The following is a 26135-nucleotide window of genomic DNA, read 5'->3' as shown; positions in this document are numbered from 1 at the left end:
AGCGGTGGTTTGGCGCTGTGGATCGGAGCGTGTGGGAGCTTGGATCGGAGCGGTGGTTCGGCGCTGTGGATCGGAGCGTGTGGGAGCTTGGATCGGAGCGTGGATCGAAGTGGTGGTGCGGAGCTGTGGATCGGAGCTCGTGGGAGCTGTGGATCGGAGCTGTGGAGCGGTATGGACCGAGAGGTAGAGCTGCTTCAGAAATGGGTATGGAGATGGGTTATGGGTAGAGAGATGGGCTGAGAGAGAGAGAGAGCAAAATCAGAAAAAATGGGTTGAGAGGGAGAGAGAGCGCGCGTGTATAATAAGGGTTAGTTGAGGAAATAATAAAAAAATTGAGAGAAATGATTATTTAAATAAAAGTGGTGATAAAATAGATGAATTGATGTGGGTGTTTTGTAAAAGTGAATGTATAAAATAGAAAAAGTAGGTTTTTAGTGTAAAAATGGGCGTGTAAAATACACGCACTGATGCGAATGCTCTAAGAAGAGTGTTGGATGTTGGTTTTATAAGTGTTTAACTCTAAACTACTTTGGGAGTTAAAGTACTTATTTTGAGGTGGGCTTCAGCTTACATATATAAAGTTTTCATCTATTCCTCTCTCGTCATTAAGTATAGATGCGATCATTTAGAATTGTAATTGTTTCACGCCAATAGTGTGCACACTCTTTACACACATCATATATAAAATGTATACACCAATGTCCACAATTTTTAAAAAAATGTCTACATGATGTATAAATGGTATAAAGTATAATAATTTTCATAATACGCTTCTATAAAAACATATTTGCTGAGCAATTCTTGGTTACTAGGTGCCTCTTGTTGTGCACACTCAAAGCACAATCTAATTCTTAAACTAGCCTATAAAGTTTGGAAGCAATATTCAAACATGTCGCCAACTAGTCCCATGAAGGATCCTGCAATAGCCGTAACGTTAACCCTCGTCCTAAAACATAATTATATTTTTCATGACCTTTTTAGATGCTATTGAAGTTGTTATTTTAAGCAGTAATTTAATGGTGGACATTAGATTCATATATATATATATATATATATTTTAAATTCTATTACAGAAAGATTTCTACTTTCTACTTTCTACACAATTGCCAAAATATTGGTGTATTTAGCTCTGCTGTTCTCAACTAGGTGAACAATAAGGTACAGTACTAAAATGAAGGACGCATAAGGACAAGGGTGTAGATATATTTGTGACATTTTTTGGGGACAGGCCAAACCATGCCAATGTTTATTTTGGCAAAAGGCCAACAATCGTAAATGCTACAATAAAACGAAGCGGAACGGTTAGTTACACGTTTGATTGGATAGAATGAAACCACGTTTGCTCTCTAGAGAAGAAGAAGCGGAGCTGGCTCGGAGTAATAAAAAGGTGAAGGACATTCACCACGCCGATTTCAACAATGATTCCAGGGAGGGCTCTCCTTCGCCGGATTCCCAGAATGCAGAGGCTTCCTTCGGAGGCTCCTTTAAGGACAAGCTAGTGGGTGACATACCAGGGGCGTATGTGAAAGCGTTTGAGTTTGAAAATCTTATGGATGAAGATGTGGAATCTGACTGTGAAAATGAAGAAGCTGCTAATCGGAACAGAGTTGGTAGGGTAAATGTCAAGCTCTCTAAGGAGACGAAGCGGCGCATCAGAGGACCTTGGTCAAGAGCTATCATTGTCAAGCTTGTTGGGAGGTCAGTGGGTTTTACTTACTTGCAATCTAAACTAAGCCAACTATGGAGGCCATCGGCTAGAATGGACTGTGTGGACCTTGGTTATGGGTTCTTTTTGGTCAGATTCTTCTCCAAAGAGGATCTTGACTCAGTTCTCATGAAAGGACCGTGGTTCATAGGAGACCATTTTCTCTCTATAAGACCATGGGAGCCAATTTTGATTTAGTTAGGATTTACAAGGTTAAAATTAATTATGTGTAATCACTAAAAAGTTAAAAAGAAAAGCAAAATGGCTTATTATAATGACACAAATTAAAGAATTGCAATTTTTAACGAATGTATAGTTAACAAAAACAACAACAATAATTAAGTTTTAATCTCAAAAAAAAAAAAATGTTCCGTCAAAAAAAAAAAATCTCAAAATTTTTGGATAGCTTATGATTTCACACCAACCTCTTAAAATTGGCTGAATCAAAAAAATATATATATTTCCAGCATTATATTTCAATATATGAATAGTTAATAAATAGACAAACTACTGAAATCAAGGAAATTAGTCTTTTTCATCCTTTTGCTAAGTTTATCCACATATATATCCGAAAATATAATCCAATAACAAATCAGTCGAGTTGAACTTGCAATGAGAAAATTATTACTTGTGGCGGCAGCCGGCAGTGGACCCAATTTCATGTCCCTGAATCTCTGATAATAGGATAAGACAAGCTGGGTTTATGTTTTTATTTGGCCAACTAGTGTGAACTGAGTGATACTAATGATTAAGAATGCCCATGAGAATATGGTTGATTTCCTTGTCAAAGGAGACTTAATTATTGTATGATTCTTGAATGTAAAATCTGGCCTCTATGATACAATCCTGACCCCTATCTCACTTTTTGTTTTTCACTTTATACCTTACCAAATAATTGAGTGGAAATAGATCTTTAAAATCTATTTCATAATTTAAATTAAATATTACAATGTATCTAGTAACATTATTTAAAATTTCAAATTATGTGATACTTTCTACATAGTTAAATATGAAAAATAAAATTTTAACTGCAAAATGCATAAAATTATTAAAGTATAATATATATTGAAACTAGTAATAACCATTGTAAATAGGTTTAAGTTAGTTCCTACTTATCAAAAAAAAAAAAAAGTTAGTTCCCATATTGAAACACTATAGTTTAACGTTATTTTTCATCTTTCCGAAGATGTAAATTTAGTTTTCAACCTGTTATTAGTATAAAGAAATTATAAATAAAAGTTTCTATTATATAGTTTGCAACCAAAAAAAAAGTAAAATGATAAACTAAAAAATTAAAAATTCTTCTAAAAAAAAAATTTAATTATCAAAATATTAAGACTTAGGTACAGTATTTAGGTGCTGTTTCTTAGGTTCTCCTTTTAAGATTTTGTCATGTGGATTTTTTTTCTCATGAGATAGAAGAATATTTTTTAGTTAAGTAGTCACATGACTGAATCATAAAAAAAGAACCTAAAGAACAACTCATAAGATACTGTACTTATATTTTGTCCTTGTTAAAAAGTATATATATATACATTAAGGTACCATTAATTAAATAGAAAACAATGAGCTTGATGCCGAAAATGTCGTCATTGGATCATAACCCTAGTGTCTTATAGACACAGATATACTTCCAATGGTTTTTAAGGCATGAAACCATTCTTAAAAAATAATAATAATAATACAAATAAATAAATTTAAATAAATAAATAAATAAAACATGCTAGGTGCTGCTATTGCAGGAGCAAAATCTATTAAAATTAAAATATCTTGTAATTTTTTTTTTGGATGACAAGCAGATGAATGAGTTGATTACTTTATCTAATATATGAAAACTTTTATTCATCCTCTAGTAATGAAGTCTATTTTTTTTTTTTTTTTGAGGGTGTAATGAAGTCTATTTCTATGGCCTCGTTTGGTCATTTGATACAAGACGCTGAAATAATTACAGAGGTTATAAGTTTTTCTCATATCTGTTGTGAAGACAACTCTATAATTAACTCATAATCTTATTAAACATGTTTTACATATCACAGATTCTTTTGTATGGATAAAAAATGCCCCACTAATCTACCACACCTGTTAGCAGTCGTACAAGTCAAGTTGCCTTATTTTTCTTAATGAAATTTTCAGCTCTTTTCTAAAAAGAAAAAAAGAGTCTATATTATAAAGATTAATGGAACAGCCTCATATCATAGAGAACAGTTCAAGTTAATAAATAAACCGTATTGAACTAAAATCCTAATTACAGTAGCTAAAATTAAAAGATGTATGGAATTGAAAGGAAAGAAGCATTCAAGTCAAAAAAGAAAGGAAAGAAGCATTTAAATGATTGCATAATTTATTCTAATTGTGTTTTAGATATTGTATGCCAATCACTTGCTGCTTGCATAAACTTACTTTTAGCATAGTACATTTGACTTCCGTTGAAATTAATAGTATTTATAATTGACGGGTTTGAAGATTGGGCAAAATAAGAATGTAGATGATTTTTTTCTTTTTCTTTTTTTCGTGATAGAGTAGATGAAGGTTTTATATGACTGAGACAGTGACATTGCATTTTTATTTTTGGTTTATGTATAACAAACATACATATATACTAATTTAGGTTTTTTTGTAGTGGTACTTTGAGTTAAATAATATATTTGAATTTTGTGAAAGAGTGTAATTAAGTGTGTGCGTGTGTGTTTAACAGTTAATTTATTTCTCAACAAAAAAAAAAAATACTTATATTCTAACTTCGCATATCAAATACACTTAATTGAGGTTGTATTTATTTATTTTTGNTAATAGTATTTATAATTGACGGGTTTGAAGATTGGGCAAAATAAGAATGTAGATGATTTTTTTCTTTTTCTTTTTTTCGTGATAGAGTAGATGAAGGTTTTATATGACTGAGACAGTGACATTGCATTTTTATTTTTGGTTTATGTATAACAAACATACATATATACTAATTTAGGTTTTTTTGTAGTGGTACTTTGAGTTAAATAATATATTTGAATTTTGTGAAAGAGTGTAATTAAGTGTGTGCGTGTGTGTTTAACAGTTAATTTATTTCTCAACAAAAAAAAAAAATACTTATATTCTAACTTCGCATATCAAATACACTTAATTGAGGTTGTATTTATTTATTTTTGGTTGAATAAGTTGTAGCTTTTTTTTTTTTTTTTTTAAGTTGAAGCTATATTGATTCTCCACCAAAAAAAAAAAATTGTATATCTTTATTAATGTTCTATGTAAAAAAACACATCATATATATGATTAAATAAAAAAGAAACAATTAACTTGGAATATAAACATTCTTGCTCAAATGCAGTTGCTTTAAGCCTTTACAATAATTGAAAGAAACTATAAAAGCAAATTTTAATAACATGCATTTAAGAATATAAAAAATAATTATCCACTTAAGTAAATAAAAATAATTAAATATTTTTCAATTCACTCAATTAAGTAATAGATTACTAATTTGGCCTAATGGTAAGGGCTTGGGCTAACATGCCCCAGGGCATCAGTTCAAATAGGCCCCACTAGTAGCATGTTGAAAAGCCACACTAGTTGCACCCCTTCTAACAATTTTTTCTTCACCAATTTTTTTTCTTTAAGTAATAGTTTTTTATTCTTAATTATATTGATTTCCACAATTTGCATTTCCTCTCTTTCTAACAAAATATCATTCTTTTAGAAGTAAAATGTAATATAAAGGAAGTTGATTCCTTATTATATCATCATAGCACATAATAAGTTACATACATAGGTCATAAGATAATTTTGTACAAGATATTTCACGCTAGGACATCAGCTAGCGGATATAAAAGCAAGAATCTCAGTCATAGTGGTCTAAGAGCAATTACATCAGTTCATGCAAAATTTCTGTTTATTTTGCCCCAAAAAAAAAACATATTTTTTCTATTTTACACACCCACTTTTACAAACAATCACATCAGTTTATCTATTCTATCATCTATTTTATTTAAATAATAATATTTCTTTAATTTTTTATTATATCAAACAAACCACTACCTACATGGCCCCACCCACCTCTTTGTTTCTTTTTCTCACACCAACCCCTCTTTTTCTCTGAACCATCTCCTTCTTTCTTGTTTTCCTTTTCCTTCTTCCTTCTTCTCTTTATTCTTTCTTTTTCTTCAATAGATATCTCAAACTCAAACCAACCTCTCCACCGCCATCATCACACCGCCACCAACAACCCAAGTCAACCCCAGTTGCAGCGACCCACCATCGCCACCTCCGATCTTGATGTAGTTTTGCATGGTCCCCACTTGACTTCATCTTGGTTTTGGTTAATTTTGAAGTTTGATTTCATCTGGTTCTTGCTGGTTCTATGATGGGTTATTGCTAATTTTAGTTTTTGGATATTTGTATTATGATGGGTTATTGCTAATTTTAATTTGTGGGTTTTGGTATTTGGGTGGTACCACCTTGATCTGTGGTTAAGGTTGGGCAGGGGTGGTTTTGTGATTTTGTTGTTGGAAAAAGATAGAGATCGGTGGTTGAGGCTGGGGCAGGGGTGATATTGTGGTTTTGTTGTGAGAAGAAGACAAAGGAGAAGAGCAAGATGAAGGAGGAGAAAGAAAAAAAGAATAAAAAAATCATTTGCACATGAACAGTAACCGTGCATATATACACTATTACTGTAGCAGTTTTGTATATTTGCACATTTTTGCAAGCACTAATGTGAGTGTTTTTTTTTTTTGTTAAAATGTGCAAAATTAAGCACTTTTTGTATTTGCAAACTTTTGCACATACTAATGCAATTGCTCTAAGGTCCTAACTTCCCAGAGGCGCATTCTTTAAGGAGGGAAGAGAATATACTATTCTTGTATTAATTTCCATGTCTTTGTTGAAAATGAATGTATTTCTATGTATTAATTATCCAGAAATGGTGCATTAATTACTCATATAAAAGAATTTATATGTTTGTTTTTAGGGTTATGTTAACGGATGCCTTTAAGGCAATTATTAATAAACCATAATAGAAAATTTTTACATCACTTTCATGGGAAACATAAAAAGCTGTCAACGATATTTATTATTTTATCACTCTCCTAATAAAATGTTTCTAAAATAGCTCCTAACCTAATTTCCCTAAGGAAATTAGTTAACATTTCCCTAATATATAATTTGAATAAGAAATCATTTATTTGGAATAATAAGACATTTAACCTTATGTTTAGTTGCTTCAAAAGAAAAAATTATAAAATACTCTTGGAGTATAATAAAATGTGTGCACTCCACTCGCAAGTCTTATGATGAATTTAGACCCACAATTTTTTTTTTTTTTTTTTTTTTTGAGAATCCATTTAGACCCACAATTATGTGAGAGTGAATACGTATTTATTATACTATATTCTATAATTATACCTTTGACAACAATTAAAACAAAAACCATCAAAAGTCAAAAGCAAATTTCTTAATACTTGCAATAAAAATATAAAATAATTTTATGTTTAAATAAATTGAAATAATTAAATCTTTTTTAATTTATTAAATATAATATATTCATATTTTAAATTATACAAACATGGGCATAACAAAGGAAGTCATTAGCTCTAGGTTATCACTTGAACATTTTGTACAATATAATTAAATAGAGTATAAATAGAGTAAATCAATTTATTTTCATATATTTATTATTTCTAAGGTTTTTCCAAGTGCCAATTTCTTGAGAAGGAATGAAAATTATATGAAAAATGTTGAAGAGTCTAAGGAATGCTACAACCACAAATTATTTTACTATATTTTTACAAACTATTGATGTAGCCAACTTCTTATTGGTTTTCATCTAAGCCCACCATTAACATTATTAATTTTTTTTTTATCAATAACCACTCACCACGTCAGTAGTTTGTAATTTTTTTTTTTTTTTTTTTTGTAAAAAAGTTTGTATCTCTAGTATTAATCAGAGTATTACAAATTTACTATATAAAGTTTGCAAATTGATGTGACGATGAATATGATTGGTAGACTTCAACTACCTCATAAATAAATATTTGAATTTCCCTACATGAAATTTCTATTCATTTAACCTTCCACCTCATCAAATATTTAGCATTTATGTCAATGTATTAATTAATTTTCATTTATTAATGGAGTAATTTAATTTTTTTTTCATATATTAATTATTCATAATTGGGCATTAATTATTTGTATAAAAATAATTTATATGGTTTTTTTATAAAATTTATATTGCAACAAACATTATTTGGAATACTTATAATCAAGAATGAAAAAGAACTTCTCAAAAGAAAAAAAGAAAAAAAAGATAATTGTAATTAAACTTAAATTAGTGAAAATAATTAAATATTTGTAAATTTATTTAAACAATTGGCTCATAGCTATTCTTTCTTTCTAATAACATGTAATATAATTGAAGTTGTCTCCCCAAATATTATAACACATAAAAAGTATTATACATGAAATATGATATTATTTTTTACAAAATACTTTAAAATACATTGCACATTACACAAAACATCAACTAGTAGGTTAACTTGGGTATTCCTGGAATATGAAGAATTGTGTTCCCTCCTCTCACATTCATAGTGGGAGTATTATACATGAAATATGATATTATTTCTTACAAAATACTTTAAAATACATTGCACATTACACAAAACATCAACTAGTAGGTTAACTTGGGTATTCCTGGAATACGAAGAATTGTGTTCCCTCCTCTCACATTCATAGTGGGGTCTACTCATTAAATTCATGGTGAGATCAATCTTAAATGTCAAAGGATGATGCACTATTTATCCATTCTTCAAGAGTACCTAAAAATTTTCCGTTAACTTGGCTTGTCAAATGCACGAAATGAGTTTCCTTCTTGACACATACACATAACTGCTCCATATAATAATGACAAACTTGGAGGACTGGAAGCTGCAACTAGCTCTTGAATTTTCTGTCATTCAATTCAATACCCTTCCTTGGAGAGTCTGCCAATTACCTTATAGTTTTGACAAGGATTGCCAGGATGAGCCTTTGGTTCAAAAAATATGGGAGTTGTATGAGCAAATCTCTAGCCATGAGAGCCTCAAGCCTTCCAAAGATGTCAACATTATCTTCACAAAACTTGTGCTCACACGCATGCCACCAAATCCTATTGATGTAACCAAGCTGTGCAAAAAGGTGCAAGAAATGAGGTCAAAGCTCATTAGGCTATGTGGTGAGGCTGAGGGACTTTTGGAGAGTCACTACTACCATTTTAGGCTCATATGAAAACCCTCTTGACCATCTCAATATTTTTCCTTACTATTCTAATTATCTCAAGCTTAGCCTCCTTGAATTCAATATCATTAGCCAACACTACACCCATGTCCCTAGCAAAATTGCCTTTGTGGGCTCAGGTCCCCTTCCTCTTACCTCAATTGTCTTGGCCTCCAAACACCTTCCCAATACCACCTTTCACAACATGATATTGACCCTTAAGCCAATTCACAGGCTATTGGCTTATTCATCTGATTCTGACTTATCCAAAAGAATGTTCTTCCATACCAATGATATAATGAATGAAACCAATGCTCTGAAAGATTATGAAGTTGTTTTCTTGGCAGCTCTAGTTGGCATGGACAAAGAGGACAAGGTTAAATTTGTTGATCATTTGGCTAGGTACATGGCTCCAGGAGCTCTTTTGATGCTGAGAAGCGCACATGGGGCTCGCGCTTTTCTCTATCCAGTGCTTGATCCTTGTGACCTTCGTGGGTTCGAGGTTCTTTCAGTGTTTCCTCCCACCAATGAGGTTATTAACTCGGTTGTCATTGCACGTAAATATGCAATGCCTGCAAACCCACTTGAGGAAGGTCTTGGCCCCATTATGCTGCCTATCAAGTAATCATATTGGATAAATGTTGTTGCACATAGGCTGTTAATCCACACAGTTTTGTTTGAAATCATGACTTCAAATCACAACTTCTATTGTTTCCGGAGGCGTGTGTGCAAAACACTGTAGATTAGGGTTATGAGTAATAAACACCTCTCCTAGCATTGTGACAAAATTTTCTAATGTTTTGTTTTTAAAGGTTATCAATGATACTAGTTGGTACTGAAATAAGCTTAGGAGTTTGTAAGCCCCAGTTGGATATTAATTGGATTTGGTTACCCATGTTCTCAATTCTAACGCTGCCTACATGTGTACAGATTCCTGAAGTTAACCTTTAGAAATGTTCTGCTAGATATCAGTATGGGACAAGGTGAATAAGAAGCATGGATCAATTGAAATCTATGCATAACATTTCATCCTATTATCATTGAAGTAACACATGAATTAATATAAGATAAATGGCGAAGCTATGTAATTCAGCCTATTTTTAGGAAACTTACCGTATCTTATGATACTAATATATTAGTCTATAATCTTATTAAAACAAAAAAACGTATGAGTTTACAAATAGTTATTTATTGGGACAGTTTGAGGAAAATCTAATTGCGACCTTAATATAAGATATTGTGATACTACTAAATCAAATGTTTGGTCTATAAATTTGGGCTCAATCATGTTATATTAATGGGTCCAGTTAACAGGTGTTTTTAGAAAATTTGTTAATAGAAAATTTTTAAAAAGTTTTAATATTACTTTTATAATAATAATAATAATAATAATAATAATAATAATAAGCTTTAAAAATAGTTAGTTTTTATTCTTATAAAAAGTTTCTAAAAATAGTTTCTAAATCAATGCTCTTAGAGTATCTTTTTACTTTTCCTTATATCAATTTTCAAGCCTTTTACTCTTTTCTCACCTAGAATTCACTTGTACATGTATATTTACAATCTTTCCCTCATTAAATGTTGTTTGTAAGAACCATATGTCTACCCCCACATGCTTATCTCCACAAAACCACCCCATATGTCCACCTCAATCCGTAGGAACCTCATGTTGCGTCACCAATGTTCATCTTTGATCTAACACTATTGGCCAATATTACTTTGTTGGAATTTTACAAAATCATTTGTGGGCTTGTCTTATGGGATGCACATTTGTTAATAATGTTCCACGTATATGCACCATATCCCTACTCCAATGCGAAAGAAATATTGATGACCTTGTTATCATGTTGCACATCATCATAGCATCATCACCTCTAATACCAATTTGTCAAAAAGATTCCACTTTGGGAAGATTCTGATTGACGCTTTAGGATCAAATATTGTTATACCACTTAACCCAAAAGTTTACGTGCCATATGCATGTTAAAACAAAAATAATATAAATAATATAGATACAAATAATTAAGTTTAGATTTTCAAAATTAATATATATTCCTCCATCTCCTTAACCATCTTAGAAGATATATAAACTCATAATTACATTTGCTATTAAAAAATTATAAAGCCTCTTCTCCTGGATGAGTTATTGGAAATTTGGAAAACATGACAAATTGTTATTGACAACTTTTCTAACAACCAAAACACTTTAAATCAAGCCCTTCTAGACCAAAATAAGAACTCACAAAGGCTGTTTGGCCTTCCTTGACCTCAACCTAGCCTTCCCCTATCCTCCTTAGTGTCAATGTTATCAAGATTTGGCAAACTTTGCAAAAAAACTCTTAAAAAATCAACCTTTTTTACCTATTTTTGTTCCTTCACATATTTCATTCCATCACGTAGACATTTTCAAGCAATCAAGCTTGTTCTTTCTATATTTGATGTCAATTTTCCTAAAATTCTATTGCTTTGGTTGGAATTAGAGAAATCCTAAAATTAGGGTTATTAGTGCTTATTTAGGAATTTCTAGTGAAATTGAGAACCTGAATTGAAGATTTAAACAACCACCAGTTAGTCAAAACAATGGTTGGTTAACATATTATTAGAGATCTCATATATTAGGGTTAGGGCTTTATGCTTAAATTGATCATTTTGTATTATGACTTTCAATATATTAAATTTATTGCTCAAAATGTAACTAAGGATCCAAATTAAAAAATTGAAATTCCAATTTAGTCATATTTTGACCAGAGTGAAGGGATCTAACAAAATGGGTTTTTAAGGTATTAAGTTTATTATGAAAATTAGGATTTTTCAATATGGTAAAGTTTTAAATAAACTGGATGAAATAATATGTAATTGGACACTTAATTAGTGTTTGATAACAAAAATTGGAGAAAAATATTATGGATTTAGGAATAATCAAAGATTTAAAGTCATTAAGGTTAGATTTTTGAATTCTGGTGTTCTTAATGCTTTCATGTCAAATTGAATGCGCAAATGTCAAATTATGATACCTAATTACAGGTTTTAATATCAAATTGGGTGATGTGATTAAGGGTTATGATTATTTTAAATTTATGTTATGCTTAATCCAATGAACTTTTTTTTTTTTTTTGAGGGATTAATCTAATGAACTTGACTAGTTAGAAATGGATAAAGTAAAATATTAAGAATTTTGTGATTACTATTATTTCTTGTGTTAGTTGATAGCGTAGACGTGAAAATATTTATATCCTCAATTAGAACTATTATATATTTTTTTGAATTAGACATGAATACCTAGCTAGCATCGTCAGTGTCAAATTTAGCATTAATCAAAGTTAAGCTTTTCGTAATATTCATGAAAAAATTGCTGTCATTCATCGAGCTTGTCAAATAAGCTTGTAGGATATTAAAAAAAAAAATGCATGACACAGCTGAAATGATCAACATAAGATTAATAAATAAATTAAAATACATTAAAAGGACTGACTCCCAAACAAAGTATAAAAAATTTGACCTTTGTAATTTGTATCTTCCAAATTGATAATTAGCAAAGATATACTCTATATCCGACGTACGTATTATATCTTTCACATTATGTGGATAAATGGATTTCATAATTATGTAGAGCTCACATGTTGTAAAAGAAATGATGCTTACATACACCATGTGTTTGAGATCATTATTGATCGGGAAGGGGTTTAGTGATTTGCTCATGCACAAGGGACAAGGCTTCAACCTCTGTCAGTGTCTGCATCATGCATCTTCTTAAGGCCCAATTTAAGCTCGAGCACTGTACTTTGAAATCCCAAGCATCCTCTTGCGTTTGTCAAGGAGCCCATTGCACAGGGAGAGCCCTTCAAACTTCTATTCGGCATAAATACTTTAAGAATCAAATACTAGGCCCAAACAACTTACTGCACTCCAAATTCATGTGGGCCAAGAATTACTTTCAAAGTTCTAATCCTTCACCATGCTTCAAAGATATCTCGGCTTCTAATAAATGAAAACCAATTCTCTACGAAGCTCAAAAATATCAACAAGTCTAGTGAGATTAAAAAAAAAAAAAAATTGAAACAATTATTAAGGTGACATTTTTTTTTTTTTTTATAAAATCAGGTGACATATTATTATTAATATATAGTAAAATGATATCAATGATACAATAATGATACTATGTCAAATTATCAATCACAATTTGCAACCTCAATAAATTGTGCAACAAAATAAAATTTTGTATTTCCAACATTGCTCACTTATTTTTTCTTTTTTTTTTGAAAACGTCCTTCTATAAAAATCGAGTTACACTCATCTACTACTCATCCACGTCTCATGAAAGCATTATGTGTTTACCCCTCATTTATGCTCACTTTTCTATCAGTTTGATTGCAAAATGCACTGCTATTGAAAGGTGAGTTGGAAAGATTTAAAACATGATTGAAGGCGAGTCACTTTTCTCAGCTATCTTGTTGTGCCTCTTAGATTTGGTAACAAGTGGTTCCACGCACACGATGCTTGTTTCACGACAAGTTATAAAGCAAGCCATATTACACAACTACAAATCCCATAGAATACGGGTAGCATAAAGTTGTGACATTGAAATTGCTAGAGAAAAGTTATGAGAGATAGAAACCTAGCTAGTGTTTGAATGATGGTCTAATGCGTGGGCCTAAGTGCACAGACTTGCTTTTGTATACTAACCTAACAACAAAGTTGGATAAGACTATTCTCAACATATCTCAAAATAAGTTACTCCAACCTTCAAGGTAAATCTTGTTAGAGATATATTAGCTCATTAGCATAGGCCCAAGTCTAATTCTAATAGTCTAATATATCTCTAACATACAATGGACATAATGTCAGGTTAATATACTACTCTACTAGAGAATATATGACTAACCCTAAGCTAACCATTGACTAATCTAAAATTAATATGCTTGTCCTAAAAGTACATGGGTCTACCAAAGCTTGAGTTTGGAATGTTTATAGCTTAGTGTGACACCTATGCTGCTCGATTCATATGGCAAGATCTTGTGTCGCTAACATGCAAGTGAAAGTCTTGGTTGGTATGATAGAACTACTATGACAGATAAAATCTTGTGTTAATACCTTGCATAGAATTACACCACTTAAAAACAAGCTATATGTGGATAGGGCTGACGTGGTAACACCTTGTGAATTTTTATTTTTACTTTTTTTTTTTTTTTTTTTTTTTTTTGAGATGCTTGAAAGTTGAATCCCTTAGGTTTTTGAAACCAACCATAGTGACGCTGTGAAACCCCTTGTGTGAGTGACTCCATAGTCTATAATATGCTTGCAAAGGTTTGTGGACACATGTAGACAAACTTGGATTAATTAAAAGCCGTAGACCCACAATGTTGTTTAGCCATATGAAACATGGAATAATGTTTCCCTATGTACCTTGTTTGGTGACCACGTCTATGTGATTTGGCACTGGAAAGTACCCCACCACTACCATATTGTCCACCATATTCTTTAGCCGAGTTTGAGAGGGAGTGTTGGAGATATATTAATACCCACGATGTTAGAGATATATTAGCTCATTAGCATAGGCCCAAGCTTAATTCTATTAGCTCATTAGCTTGATGAAACCTTGAGATTTGATAAGGTTGAAAAGTTCTCAATCTTATCAAATCTCAAGGTTTCATCAAGCTTTCATCTTGAGTTTGAGAAGGGATATTAGGATATATTATCCCATTAGCATAGGCCCAAGCCTAATTCTATTTTGTATGCAAGCCAAGCCTCCTACTTTTACTAGAAGTCTATTAGTCTAGGGTTTAGTCTACTAGATATACACATATTATAATTTATTATAATACAGAATTTATACTACACTCTAATATATTATTGATGTAGCCCTTTAAGGTTTCCTCTATACGTGGATGTAGGCCATTAGGCTGAACCATGTAACCCTCATGTGTTATTGTATTCTATACTTTATGCTTTCACTTCCGCATCCATACTAGCATATTCAACATAATGTATCAATGCTAATATTTAACTAATCTAATTTATTAACGCAAGTTAAAAATTAAAACACATTCCTTTCAAGGTTTTTGTATTTTCTATTAGGTAGTAAAAGGATAAAAAAAAATTATAAACTTTTCTTTAAAAAAAAAAAAAAAACCCTTAAAATTTTGTTCCATATATTTTCTTTTGTAATTCCATAGTTGCAACAATAAATGAAGGTGAACAAGCAATGCTATTAAGTTACAAGACTTTTATATCTCAAAAAAAAACAATTACAAGAATTTTGACTTGTCTCATATCTTTAATCACCTTGGGAGGACAATTGAAAAAAAAAAAGGCAAGTGAATTTTGACTTGGTACTAACCCACATTGGTACCCATATCTAGAGAGTATAATATTATTCAAATTCATTGTGGTATTACTGCTATTATAAAAGCATTCAATATGCTAAAATTTGGTCAAATTTTGTAATAAAAATCACTTTTTTTTAGTTTAGTCATCCATTTTTATAATACATTCCACTCTTCATTTTATAATAATTTTTATTAAAAAAAATCTATAATACATATCACATATCATTTGCCGCCAAAACATATGATTGAATTAAAGTAGTCATGAGATCACATTTGTTGCCTTGTAAGAACCTCATTGTTGATTTTGGTCTTAATGTACCTCGTGACTAGATTAAACATCACGACTAAACTTTTGGGATATTGTGACTTTAATCACTTAACCATAATTTTAACACTTAAGTGATTAAAGTCATATTTCCTAATACATGAAACCTCACGATAACAACTTGACACCTAATGATGCCCCACGCCTAGTAACAATAGCAAAGCCCAACGCCACCAAAACTCCACGGCTGAAATAATTGTGTATAGAACTCTCTTTTTCTGCTTCTGAATAGTTGGATATGAGTGCTCTTAAGACTAGTATTTGACCAAAATGAGAAAATAATGGGACAAAAAAAATTAAAATTAAAATCAAATAACAAAAAATGCCGTAAATGTTTTCAATAGTCACAACAAACTTTAAATTATAATGACGATTTTTTTTTATATAATTTAATAATTACAATAGGGAGGGATATTTGAACCCTGAATAATTTGAAAATATTATAAGATGCTAACTAGTTAAGCCACAAGACTCTTAACTATAATAACGGACTTGGGCACATGTTGTCACTGTTTTACCATCCAAAAATTAGAGCTGTACATCATGCAAGTCGCTTATGAACGACTTGGGTTTGGTTCATTTGCACCATATATGGGAATCATACAAAAATGCGTAGTATGGGAAGAATTTCACGTCCTACAAGTGTGTACTGCTATACTTTCCATTATAAGAACTTTTAGTGACTTCATTGGTGTCCGTATGAAAATGAGAGGCCAAGACACATCAAGTTTTAACCAAAACTTTGAAATCCAATTTTGAGGCAAGAAAAGTTAAGTTTTCAGTCTGAAGTTGAGGCTTCTTTTGTAGGGTCGCACTCACACTAGAGGCACTTTGTATGGTCACCCTTTTCAAATGTACCACATTCAAAAGAAATTCCTGGGTAAAAAGAGTTCAAGGGTTTAAGCATTTAGGATGTTTTTTAGGGTTTTTTTTTTTTTTTTTTTTTTTTTTTTTTTTTGGCATTTGAAGGAGTTTAGGTAACATTGCCGTGTTAAAAATAAGTTTTGTTAGGGCAAGAGCTTCATAAGTTGATTTTTGTCGCCATAAAAACTGATAAATGAATGCTAGAACCAAAACTTGCTGGTGCCATAAGTTCTCAACTTCGCGTTTTTTGCTCAACCTGCAGAAAGACTTGTAGATGTTACAACCAAAACTTGCTGGCCCGTGCGTTGGTCAGGATATTTATTGACTGAGCTGCAGGGGAGGTTTGAAGAGGTGGAGGTGCTGGTGCCTAAGCTTACTATAGTTTATGACGGTGAGGAAGTGGTGCGCAATCCAGCGAGTGTTATGGAGCTGTACAAACACGCCACAAGTAAGGATAAGACGCTTAAGATATACCCAGGAATGTGAAGGTAATGGAGGCAGACAGGGTTTAAGGGTTTTGTGATTGATAGAAATGAGTAGCGCTAGTATTTTTTGAGGGCTACATGTTTTTTTTTTTTTTTGGTAGAAGAGATGGTGATGTGTAAAATTTTTTGACATGTGAGGATGATATGTGCCACGTGGCAGGTCCTATATGGCACTTAAAAACAGGAACCAAGCCTTAAGGGTCAAAATGAAACTTTTGAAACACTATGGACCAAGATGAAAGTAATTTCAAATATGGGCCAAAAGTAAACTGTAGTCAAAAATAAAATAGTACAGCCCCAAAGTCCAACACCACGCTCAGAACGCTACAAGGGCTGCCTGCTATCGCTGATATAACTCGCGATCACAATGAACATCAATTCATAATTGATGGTAAAGAAACAACAGTGGTGGATAGATAACTATGATCTTATCTTGCATTCTTTACATTTGTAAAAGTAAATGATTGGTAATTGAAATAGCCACTATTAAGTAATAAAATCTACTAAAAAATAAAGGAAAACTAAAAAGAAGAAAGAAAGAAGGAAAAGAAGAGCTTTACACCTTTACATGTAGAATAATGCTAGGGACAATACAAATTTTACCACATAGATCTAACAAACTTATGTGTCGCCAATCACCAAAAAACAGTTCAAACATTCAATTGCAAGGTGGTTGAATCCCACCAATCACATTGATTGCCACATTAGTTTGTAAGTTTTATGTAGTAAAATTTGTAATAGTTTTAGCTTTTCCCAAACCAGATAATTAAGCCTGTACTACATCCAAATTTTTAGATCAAATCAAATATCATCACCTCCTGTTCCACCTTCAGTATCAAGGTACGTAGGTTCACTAGCACTGCTTGTAACACCCTCCATGAGAGCAAATCTCATGTCTTCAGACGGTTTCCAATGCCGCTTCCTCTGATTTATGAACCAATTGTTGATCTGTTTTTGGTCTAATCCAGTAGCCTCTGATAGCTTCAATTTCTCCTCCTCCTGAAACATCATCCATTCTTTTATGATTTGAAAAAGGGAAAACAACAAAATGCATAACCTTGGACTCTTTGAAATTATATGATGGCAGTACCAAGTCCAACAGGTTTATTTTAATTTTGAGCATTATGTTTTATTTCAAACATCTTCTGCAGAAAAAGAATACATAAATCTTGGAGCTAATTTCACTGAAAATGTGCAAGACAATACACGTCGTAAAGTAGATGTAGCACATCTAAGTTATACCCTAAAAATGCTGATCAAGTAATAATTAAAGCTCCTTGTTATCGCTCATATAGTTTAGATCGACCTAATAGACAGTCAATTTGAGACTCAGCACACTCACGCATAACCATCTCATCTGCACAATTCAGAGTATCACAATTCTGGCTACTAGTATAACTAGAATTTAGACAGTACAAACTAGGCAATATGGTAAAATGGGTTTTGGCCTTGAACCCAGAGCAAATTATTGCATTAAACTACTGTACATTGCTTAGTATTTATAATAAGACTAACCCTAAGGATACATTATATGTAGTAAGGACCATACAATGGGCTGAACCTGAACCCATATCTCTATAACATAGATATTTGGAACTTCTTTGCCAGTACATGGATAGATTAAGACTTCAATCTTCCAATACTAATCTGACTAATCCAAAGCCACTTAGTTCCATAAGAGCAATGGCCATAAATTTTATCAAAATGGTATTAGAACTTGAATTCAAGTAATTCTTCCTTGTTTAACTGCAATTGAAATCTTGCAGATCAAATTAAGAACAAAAATATTGCTATTATATTCATTGAGTTGAGTTGAAATTTCGTTCCTATAAAACATTAGCACAAGGATTAGCCTCTATTGTTTATAAAACAACCTTGTTTCCCTAGTTTTGTGAACTTAAGAGTTTCACGAGTCACAGGAGCAGAAATATTTAAGCTTCAAAGTACTTTTTCTTCTGGTGTCTTTAGTTTTAAGAATATCTTTGTTGTACCAAGTATTGTCAAGAGATTATTGGTAAGTTAATTTTTCATTTCCAATTTTTTCCATATATATATATACTTTTTTGCACTTTCAATCAGCCAGGAAATTGTACAATGTTATAGTTTTAAGAAAAGCCAGTACTGATCTGTGAAAATATGAAGGGAAAAAGAAGAAATTAACTAATTAAGGATAAGTTAACACCCATGAGATCATGTGTGTGTGTGTGCACGCGCGTTGAACTTACCGTAGGATATGGCCATCTATAATGAGTATTCCACCAGTCCATCAATGTAGTTCTTGCATCCTTTGGTAGCTTTCCTTTCTTTCTTTTCTTTAGAAACTCTTTCCTCAAGCTGCTAAGATAGCCACTGTACTTACGAAGGAGCATTCCTTTAAGGTCCTGCTCACCTGAAGTTCCAGCACCAGAAGAGTACTCTTGACTTTCAGGTGCATCCACCTCCCCACAGCTTAATTCCTCCTCTGAAGTCCCAACTGCACCTTCATCTGAGTAGACATAAAAAGAAAGAAAAGTTACATGGTAATCGGAAAAAGGTTCAAATACATCCATACCCCAATTAGGTCGTCAGAGATATAAAGACTTATGGTCACAGCCCGTTGTAATTGTTACAAGTTTAGATTCAAATATTCAATGTACTAGGACTGACTTGTAGTGCAAGCAAATAACATACTAATTCCACTTGTACTATCTATCTAGATCAATTACAGTGGACCCAGGCATAGGGTTTTGATGTATGTGACATAGATAAATAGAAATTATTCAATCTATATACAAATTATTGGAAGTTTAACTTCAGCAGTAATCCATTAAAGAGGGTGGAAAAAAGAAAAATGATTCAAAGTTCAAACTCTAAAAGAATTTGCATGTAGAAACAATTAAACATGACTTTCAATAATGCTATGCAGCATGTGGCTAATTTTAGTCATTTTGTCTCTACTTTCACCACATTAATTAATACATCAATTAAAAACCCTAATGCTTCATTCGGATTAAATATTTGAAGAGATATTGGATTTCAGTTTTTAGTTTAAATAAAGTATGAAAAGTGCAATTTTTTTTCTATACATGAATAAATGTGAGACGTTAATTTGTACATTTGAAATGATGAAGATGTTATTATTAACTACTTAACCAAAGTAGTTTTGTTACAGAAAAATCCTTAAATAATATTACATCATGTTAGAATTCATATCAAGAAATTTATTCCAATAAATGTTCTTCAAATATCTTGATTTTAAATCCTTAACTTCATGCATAACCTAATAGGGATATTTCATAAACAAACAGTGTCTCCAGAAGTTAAAACTACCTTTTTTTTTTCTATTTGCCCATTTTGTTTAGCACTAAGTTCGGAACATGCTAAGAGTAGCTAGTGAACAATGAAATTTCATCTTCAGTTCCAGCTTTATATAAACAAATTAAGAAGGTTCATGGACATGACACACATCACTACAGAATTACCATTCAAACAGTTCAGGCCCTCATGAAGAAGCACTCAAACACAATCAGACAAAATATTTAACTTTTCCACATTTGTTAGTTTTCTGGGTGGTTTTTTGGTATGGATTCACTACTGGTACCAATGTTAGCCCTAAGAAGCAAAATATAACCAATAGACGCAGGGATGGAGCCAGGACTTGGAGTTAGAAGGAGCGGCTCTGCTGCTAGCTGTGTGCAGCAGATCCAGCCTTCAACTCTACTACTTTATCACTAAGGATTTTTGTTTAAAACTTTTTAAATGGCTAAGTTGTTTGTTTTGGGTAAAATAGATTGATTGGGCTTAAATTTTTTTAGCTTATTATTGCTAATTTTTGTTATTGGGCTAATTTTTTTAGACTTGTATATTTTGTTTTAGATTTAATCTATTAATTTTTATGGCCTTTAAAAGGTAAAAAATGCTAAAACTACAAAATTTTTACAAATTGATAATGTGGTAAGTGGTTATTAATAAGTAAAAAAAGATGCAAGTGTGCAAACTAATAAAAATTTGCTACCTCAATAATTTGTAAAAATGTTGTAAAAAAGTGTGACTATAACATTATTCTTAAAAGAATTGATGGCATTGTTAAGGGGGTCAAAATGTAATTTTATTGAAAAAAATTGCTAAAATTAGTACCTATTAATATACTAATATTTTTATAAATTAAAAAAATTGAATAAATTAAATAAATAAAAAATTAGGAGGGGCCATTGCCCCCTAGTCAATATATAGTTCCGCCCTTGAATAGGCGTTAACGAGTTAAGGTACATTTAATATTTTTTATGTATTTATTAAAAAATAAAGTCAAACTGTTCATAAATATGAAGAAAAAGACATACGCAATCACAATGAATTTGTGCGTGCATGCAGTGATGTGCACATTTGAAAGCCTATTTTCCCTAGAAGGCAAGTTTCATCAATGCTGGTGTTGCATTTTTACCAATGTTGATACAGCACACTTTAAATAACAAAAATAAATAAATAACCATAGCCATGAACTATTATGAGTAGAATAGTTAATAAGTTTATTTATTAACTATTAACTATTCTACTAGGTTGTCTTTTTTATTTATTTGATTGAAAATTAAATAGGTTTTCTATGGCATTTAGTATAAATTATTTTCCATTCAAAAAGTGTTTACACTTAAATGCCACTTAAATGCCATGTAAAAGAGGATGCTAGTTTTTAATGGTAAAACAAGCAATGAGTTATGGAACAAGATGGGAGTTCCCATAATAGAATCTTAATTCTTCTGCAGCGAAGATGAAAAGAAATTAACCAGTTGGAATTCTTCAGGACAGTTTGAAATAATCGATGTTATGTCTTTGCTATAAGCTTAACCAGGGGAATACTCCTTCCCATTTAAAATCCTCCAATTCTCTTCATATTTTTATTCAAATGCGACACATAGGATATATATTTGATTTATATGGTTTACATAAATTTTCTTAAGACCATTGAATTTTTTAAATGCCACTCACATCTGTCTAAAATTTGGAGGCAATTGGAAGATTAGATGGGAGGAGAGCCTCTCCCAAAGTAATAAGTTATTCCTAAAATTTTAGTTGGAAACCATCCACATCAGACTCTAAAGTCACCTATCACCATTAAAGAAAGCAAGTGATACAATAAATGAAGCAAAGCTATCACCTTTAATACTAACTTTGGTTGGGATTTTGAACAGGAATATTTAACTCACCAGAATTCTTGAAATTTTAGTTTTCATTTGATAATATTTTCAAGAATTACAATTCTATCACCATCTCAAATCGCATAAAACACGAAAGTTCTAACTCTTATCTTCTAGATAGAAAATACTAACAATTCGTGGGAATCAGTTATACAACTCTTAAATTAATTCTACTTTTGTTTTCCTTCCAATAAGAAAATTTTTACTTTTTTTTTTTAACCTTAAAACTGACTACCTAGATTTATAGAATTAATTATAGAAAATAAAATGTCTATTTTCCATTCAAGTAAGATGTTTTTCAATGTTCAGGGTATTCTTCCATATAAAATTTACCCATAATGGTCAAGTTAATATATATTTCAAACAATTCAAAACTATACATATAAATAGTATTGTCTAAAATAGCAGTATATATCTAAATTCTAAGTATATAAAAATGATAAATGTCAACTTTCAAGAGCTCTATTACAGTAAGTTCTTGAGTGAAGTCCAACATTAAATACTAATGAGATGAATGAGTGGTTAGTATAACATAGTTGAGCTCATACCCATTTGGCTTATGCCTCTTGGGTTAAATGAACCTCTATATGTTATATTAACTACTCAATTAAAGTCTCACTAAGTCACTAAGGCGTCGGGGTTTCAATTATATTACATAAACTAGGTTAATCAAAAAGGATCCATTCTGATCTACATATTCATGAATATGGTTTAGTATCTTAGCTGATTTTTGCACAGTTTAATAAACTTCATGAATGTTTTATTTGAAAAAAGATAAAGAAAAATAGTAGTGGTAAGCCCATTACATGATTACTCATCTAAGAAATAAAAAACAAAAACACTTTACAAGATTGAGATCTGATAACTGATAAGGGTTTTAGGGTACTCTAAAAATGTTAATCAATCATTGTTAAATAAATGGTCCAAAATTTGCCGCATCATCAACATTTACACAAACATTAACTAGCATTATTTTTGGTATCCATGAAAGATAATGATCACTATGACAACCATGAAGGGTTAGGATTTTAAGAACTCTACAGTGGAGTTACTCTAGGAGCTCTAAAGATTTTATGATTCTAATCCCATGTAACATGATCACAAAGCAGACTGATTTAATAAAATATAACAACCAAAGCCTAGAGCTCTGATTCTGGTAGTATATATTATAGTCCAAGAAACATAAACAAATCAAGCAAGGTGCATTTGAATTCATGATTTGTATTGTTAAAACATGTGTTTGTACAAAAGCAAATAAGATAAGGTGAGGTGGGGTGGGGTGGGGTGGGGAGCTAAAAGATACCTCAAATTAATTTCTGAGTATGGACTCAGTCAATAGTGCTCATTTTAGAGGTTTCCAAAGTTTTGTTTCAATTCAACGATAAAAAACTATTTATTTACCTTATTAATACAAATTTTATTGTATAAACTTTACAAATCGAATATATTAACTTCCAAGAGAGAGAATAAATGGTTAGGGTGGCACAAGCTTCAACACACCAGTACAAAACAACATGACCCATTTATTAACTTCTAGCAATAACTTGAAGGTGCATATCCATACAGGAAATTATAACTCTCACTGTTTAAAAAAGTTTCAAAAATATAATTTAAAAAAACCATACCAGAGCGATAATCTAAGTTTCTTGTCAATGTTCGTTTACAGAGGTTACTGAGCTGTAATTCAATGCTGCTCAAGAATGTGGTGGCTTCATCAAACGGCTTGGATAGCTCCTCCCTGTATCTATGTAGAGCCTCACAGTATGATTCCTTTAAAAGCAATAGTGAACAGTAAGTAACATGCACCTTTGCCACTCAGAGAACAGCAAACTTTAAAAGAAAGAAAGGAAACAGTAACCAGATTCCAAGTTTTCTTTTCTTACTATTATTTCTTGGAAGCCAAATTAAACAAATATTATAATAAGTCTAAAAGGCAAAATTAAAGCAAAGAAAAAAATAAGTACCATGAATTCATCAAGTTCTGGATCAGCTCCTATCTCACTGCAAGTGCTTAATAAGTGGTTTTCTCTACAAATTTCTTCAAGAAGAGAAGCCATTTCTGGTGGAGCTCCAACCTTTCGTGCCCACAAAAATTAATAAATAATCATTAACCCAAAAAAAATCATTCACTAATTCACTTTTTCATTAAGCAAAAATATGTTTTTGGAAACAATAAAAGCAATTCTAAAAGGCTAATCAAATAATAAAATAATAATAATATATAGTGCTTCAAAGGAACCAATAAATTATCCAATAAAAAAAGGGGCTACCTTTTGGCATTCTACATAAGCAGAAACCAAATTTGGATAAAGAGGGTGGTTGGAAATCTGGTTCTTGATCAGATCTGTCATCTCTGACTCGGTGACCTCAGTCTCAGCCACTTGAAGCATGTTATCCATAGGGCAAAGAAATCCAGCTGAAGTAGTAGCAGTAGCATCAACAATGTTGTCAACTCTAACAATCTCATCTGAACATGACAACACAGAATTCAGCCTGTAAAACTCTTCCATAGATACTGAAATTCAAGAATAGTGCAAGTCCCTATGCTATATATCCCTCTAAAGAAACTCCTATTTCAAGAAGAATCCCACAGAGAGAGAAAGAGAGAATGTTTGAGACAAATACATTGTGGTTTAAGCAAATATATGATCCATCCACTACTGGGTATTGCTGTAGACTTGTAGTACAAGCTTTAACACCAAAAAAATGGAAACTTTATAAAAGATAGAGACAGAGTTTAGGTTTAAGCAAAGTGAACAAAGAGAAATGACTCTTAAGTGTTTCTTCTTTATGTTGAAGTCAATGACAAACAGAAAACACAGTCACAAGGAAGACCAATTATATGAGCTAAACTAGAAACAGTAAATCTTTCTGGGATTAGTACAAGCCGCCATTATAACAAAAAATAAATCTTTCAGAATCCTATAGATATAAGAGTACCAAAGAAAGTCAGTCACTATAGACAGAAAGAGATTGAACAATAACTAAAACCAGAAGGAAAAGAGACTAGACCTATGTTCTTTTCGAAGAAAATTTGGATAAGGGAAATACAGAGAGAGAGAGAGAGAGAGAGAGAGAGAGAGAAAGAGTGATGAAAAATAGAGAGAGCCGAGAAACTGTGAGTCTGTGACTCTGAGGGACTTTGGATGCAGTGAAAGACTTAAACAGTGGGAGTCTTGACAAAGTTGGCGTGAGTAGCCCGTATTTATAGAGGCTCATTTATCTGATAGGGCCAGGTTTTACTCTGACATGACATTCTTGACAGGTTTTGAAACCTTATTGGTTAGAGGTCTCAATCTGTGGGTCCCAAACAGCAACATGCATGGTTAGTTCATACCCATTCGTACTGTACACTACCCTGTTCCTTTCACCCTTCCTTCACAAACTCTCTCTCTCTCTCTGTCTTTCTCTCTCTGGTGAAATAGCAATTATGCACCGTGATAAAAATGTTGGCATGAACATCAATTTTTTTTTTTTTTTTTGTTCTAGGTGATGAGTACTAACTCCTTTACATAATTTCATCGTATCAAATCCTAGGATTTAAAAATCATGACAATCTAAACATTCAGATATTTAGGTTAAACTACTAAGAGCATTCACATTTAAGTTCTTAGAGCATCTCCAATGATATATATAAAGGTAAAATATTCTTTATAATAAAGAATGAGACAAAAAAAGCCATTTCAATAGATTCTCAATATCTAGAATTTTTTTTGGCTCATGAATAGTAGCTCATTAAGTATGATGGGCTACTGTATATTTTTCAAATGTTTTTTTTTTATTATAATAATCAGGTGTTGAATAAAAAAATGTTTAAAGATATGTAGTTGTTAAAAAAAGAATAAATGATGAATGAAGAAATAATATTTAAATGAGATAGAGAATGAAATAGGAAATTTGTTAGAAAGTATATTTGAAAAAGTACATAGATAAAGGTAAAAATCACTGTTTATTCTCCAAACAGTACAAAAATTTGATGAATTTGCTGAAGATGCTCTTAAATGTTAAAAAGTTAAAAATGCTATTTTT

General features: G+C 31.6%; 1 protein-coding gene and 1 pseudogene across 3 annotated transcripts; one reads left to right on the top strand and one right to left on the bottom strand.

Moving 5' to 3' along the window:
• Nucleotides 1–8584: 8584 nt before the first annotated feature.
• LOC112006062 (nicotianamine synthase-like) lies at nt 8585–9560 on the top strand (annotated as a pseudogene).
• A 7861-nt stretch (nt 9561–17421) lies between these two features.
• LOC112006002 (homeobox protein knotted-1-like 10) lies at nt 17422–25281 on the bottom strand. 3 transcript variants are annotated; one of them, XM_024038312.2, is made up of 6 exons: nt 24732–25281; nt 24377–24573; nt 24071–24181; nt 23732–23876; nt 19161–19420; nt 17422–17934 (listed from the first exon to the last, which is right to left on the bottom strand). In XM_024038312.2, the coding sequence occupies exons 2-6, from the start codon at nt 24503–24505 to the stop codon at nt 17737–17739; spliced, it is 843 nt and encodes a 280-aa protein (XP_023894080.1). In that variant the 5' UTR covers nt 24506–24573; nt 24732–25281; the 3' UTR covers nt 17422–17736. The 3 variants fall into 3 exon arrangements, with proteins under 3 accessions (XP_023894080.1, XP_023894079.1, XP_023894077.1); XM_024038311.2 differs by having other exon boundaries at nt 25119–25281; XM_024038309.2 differs by having other exon boundaries at nt 24377–25281.
• Nucleotides 25282–26135: the final 854 nt, after the last annotated feature.

The sequence above is a fragment of the Quercus suber genome, unplaced genomic scaffold (assembly GCF_002906115.3).
Source record: "Quercus suber isolate HL8 unplaced genomic scaffold, Cork oak 2.0 scaffold_278, whole genome shotgun sequence".
In the NCBI taxonomy this organism is placed as follows: domain Eukaryota; kingdom Viridiplantae; phylum Streptophyta; class Magnoliopsida; order Fagales; family Fagaceae; genus Quercus; species Quercus suber.
The sequence above is the reverse complement of the archived record's forward strand: the minus strand, read 5'-3'. Positions and strand labels throughout refer to the sequence as shown.

Bases quoted from the DNA above. Each gene is read 5' to 3' on its own strand.
- LOC112006002 (XM_024038309.2), bottom strand. From the start codon at position 24,616: ATGGAAGAGTTTTACAGGCTGAATTCTGTGTTGTCATGTTCAGATGAG. The intron at 19,421-23,731 runs GTATGGTTTTTT...ATGTCTACTCAG, and splicing joins AAACTTAGATTATCGCTCTG to ATGAAGGTGCAGTTGGGACT. The intron at 17,935-19,160 runs GTAAGTTCAACG...ATGATGTTTCAG, and splicing joins ATAGATGGCCATATCCTACG to GAGGAGGAGAAATTGAAGCT.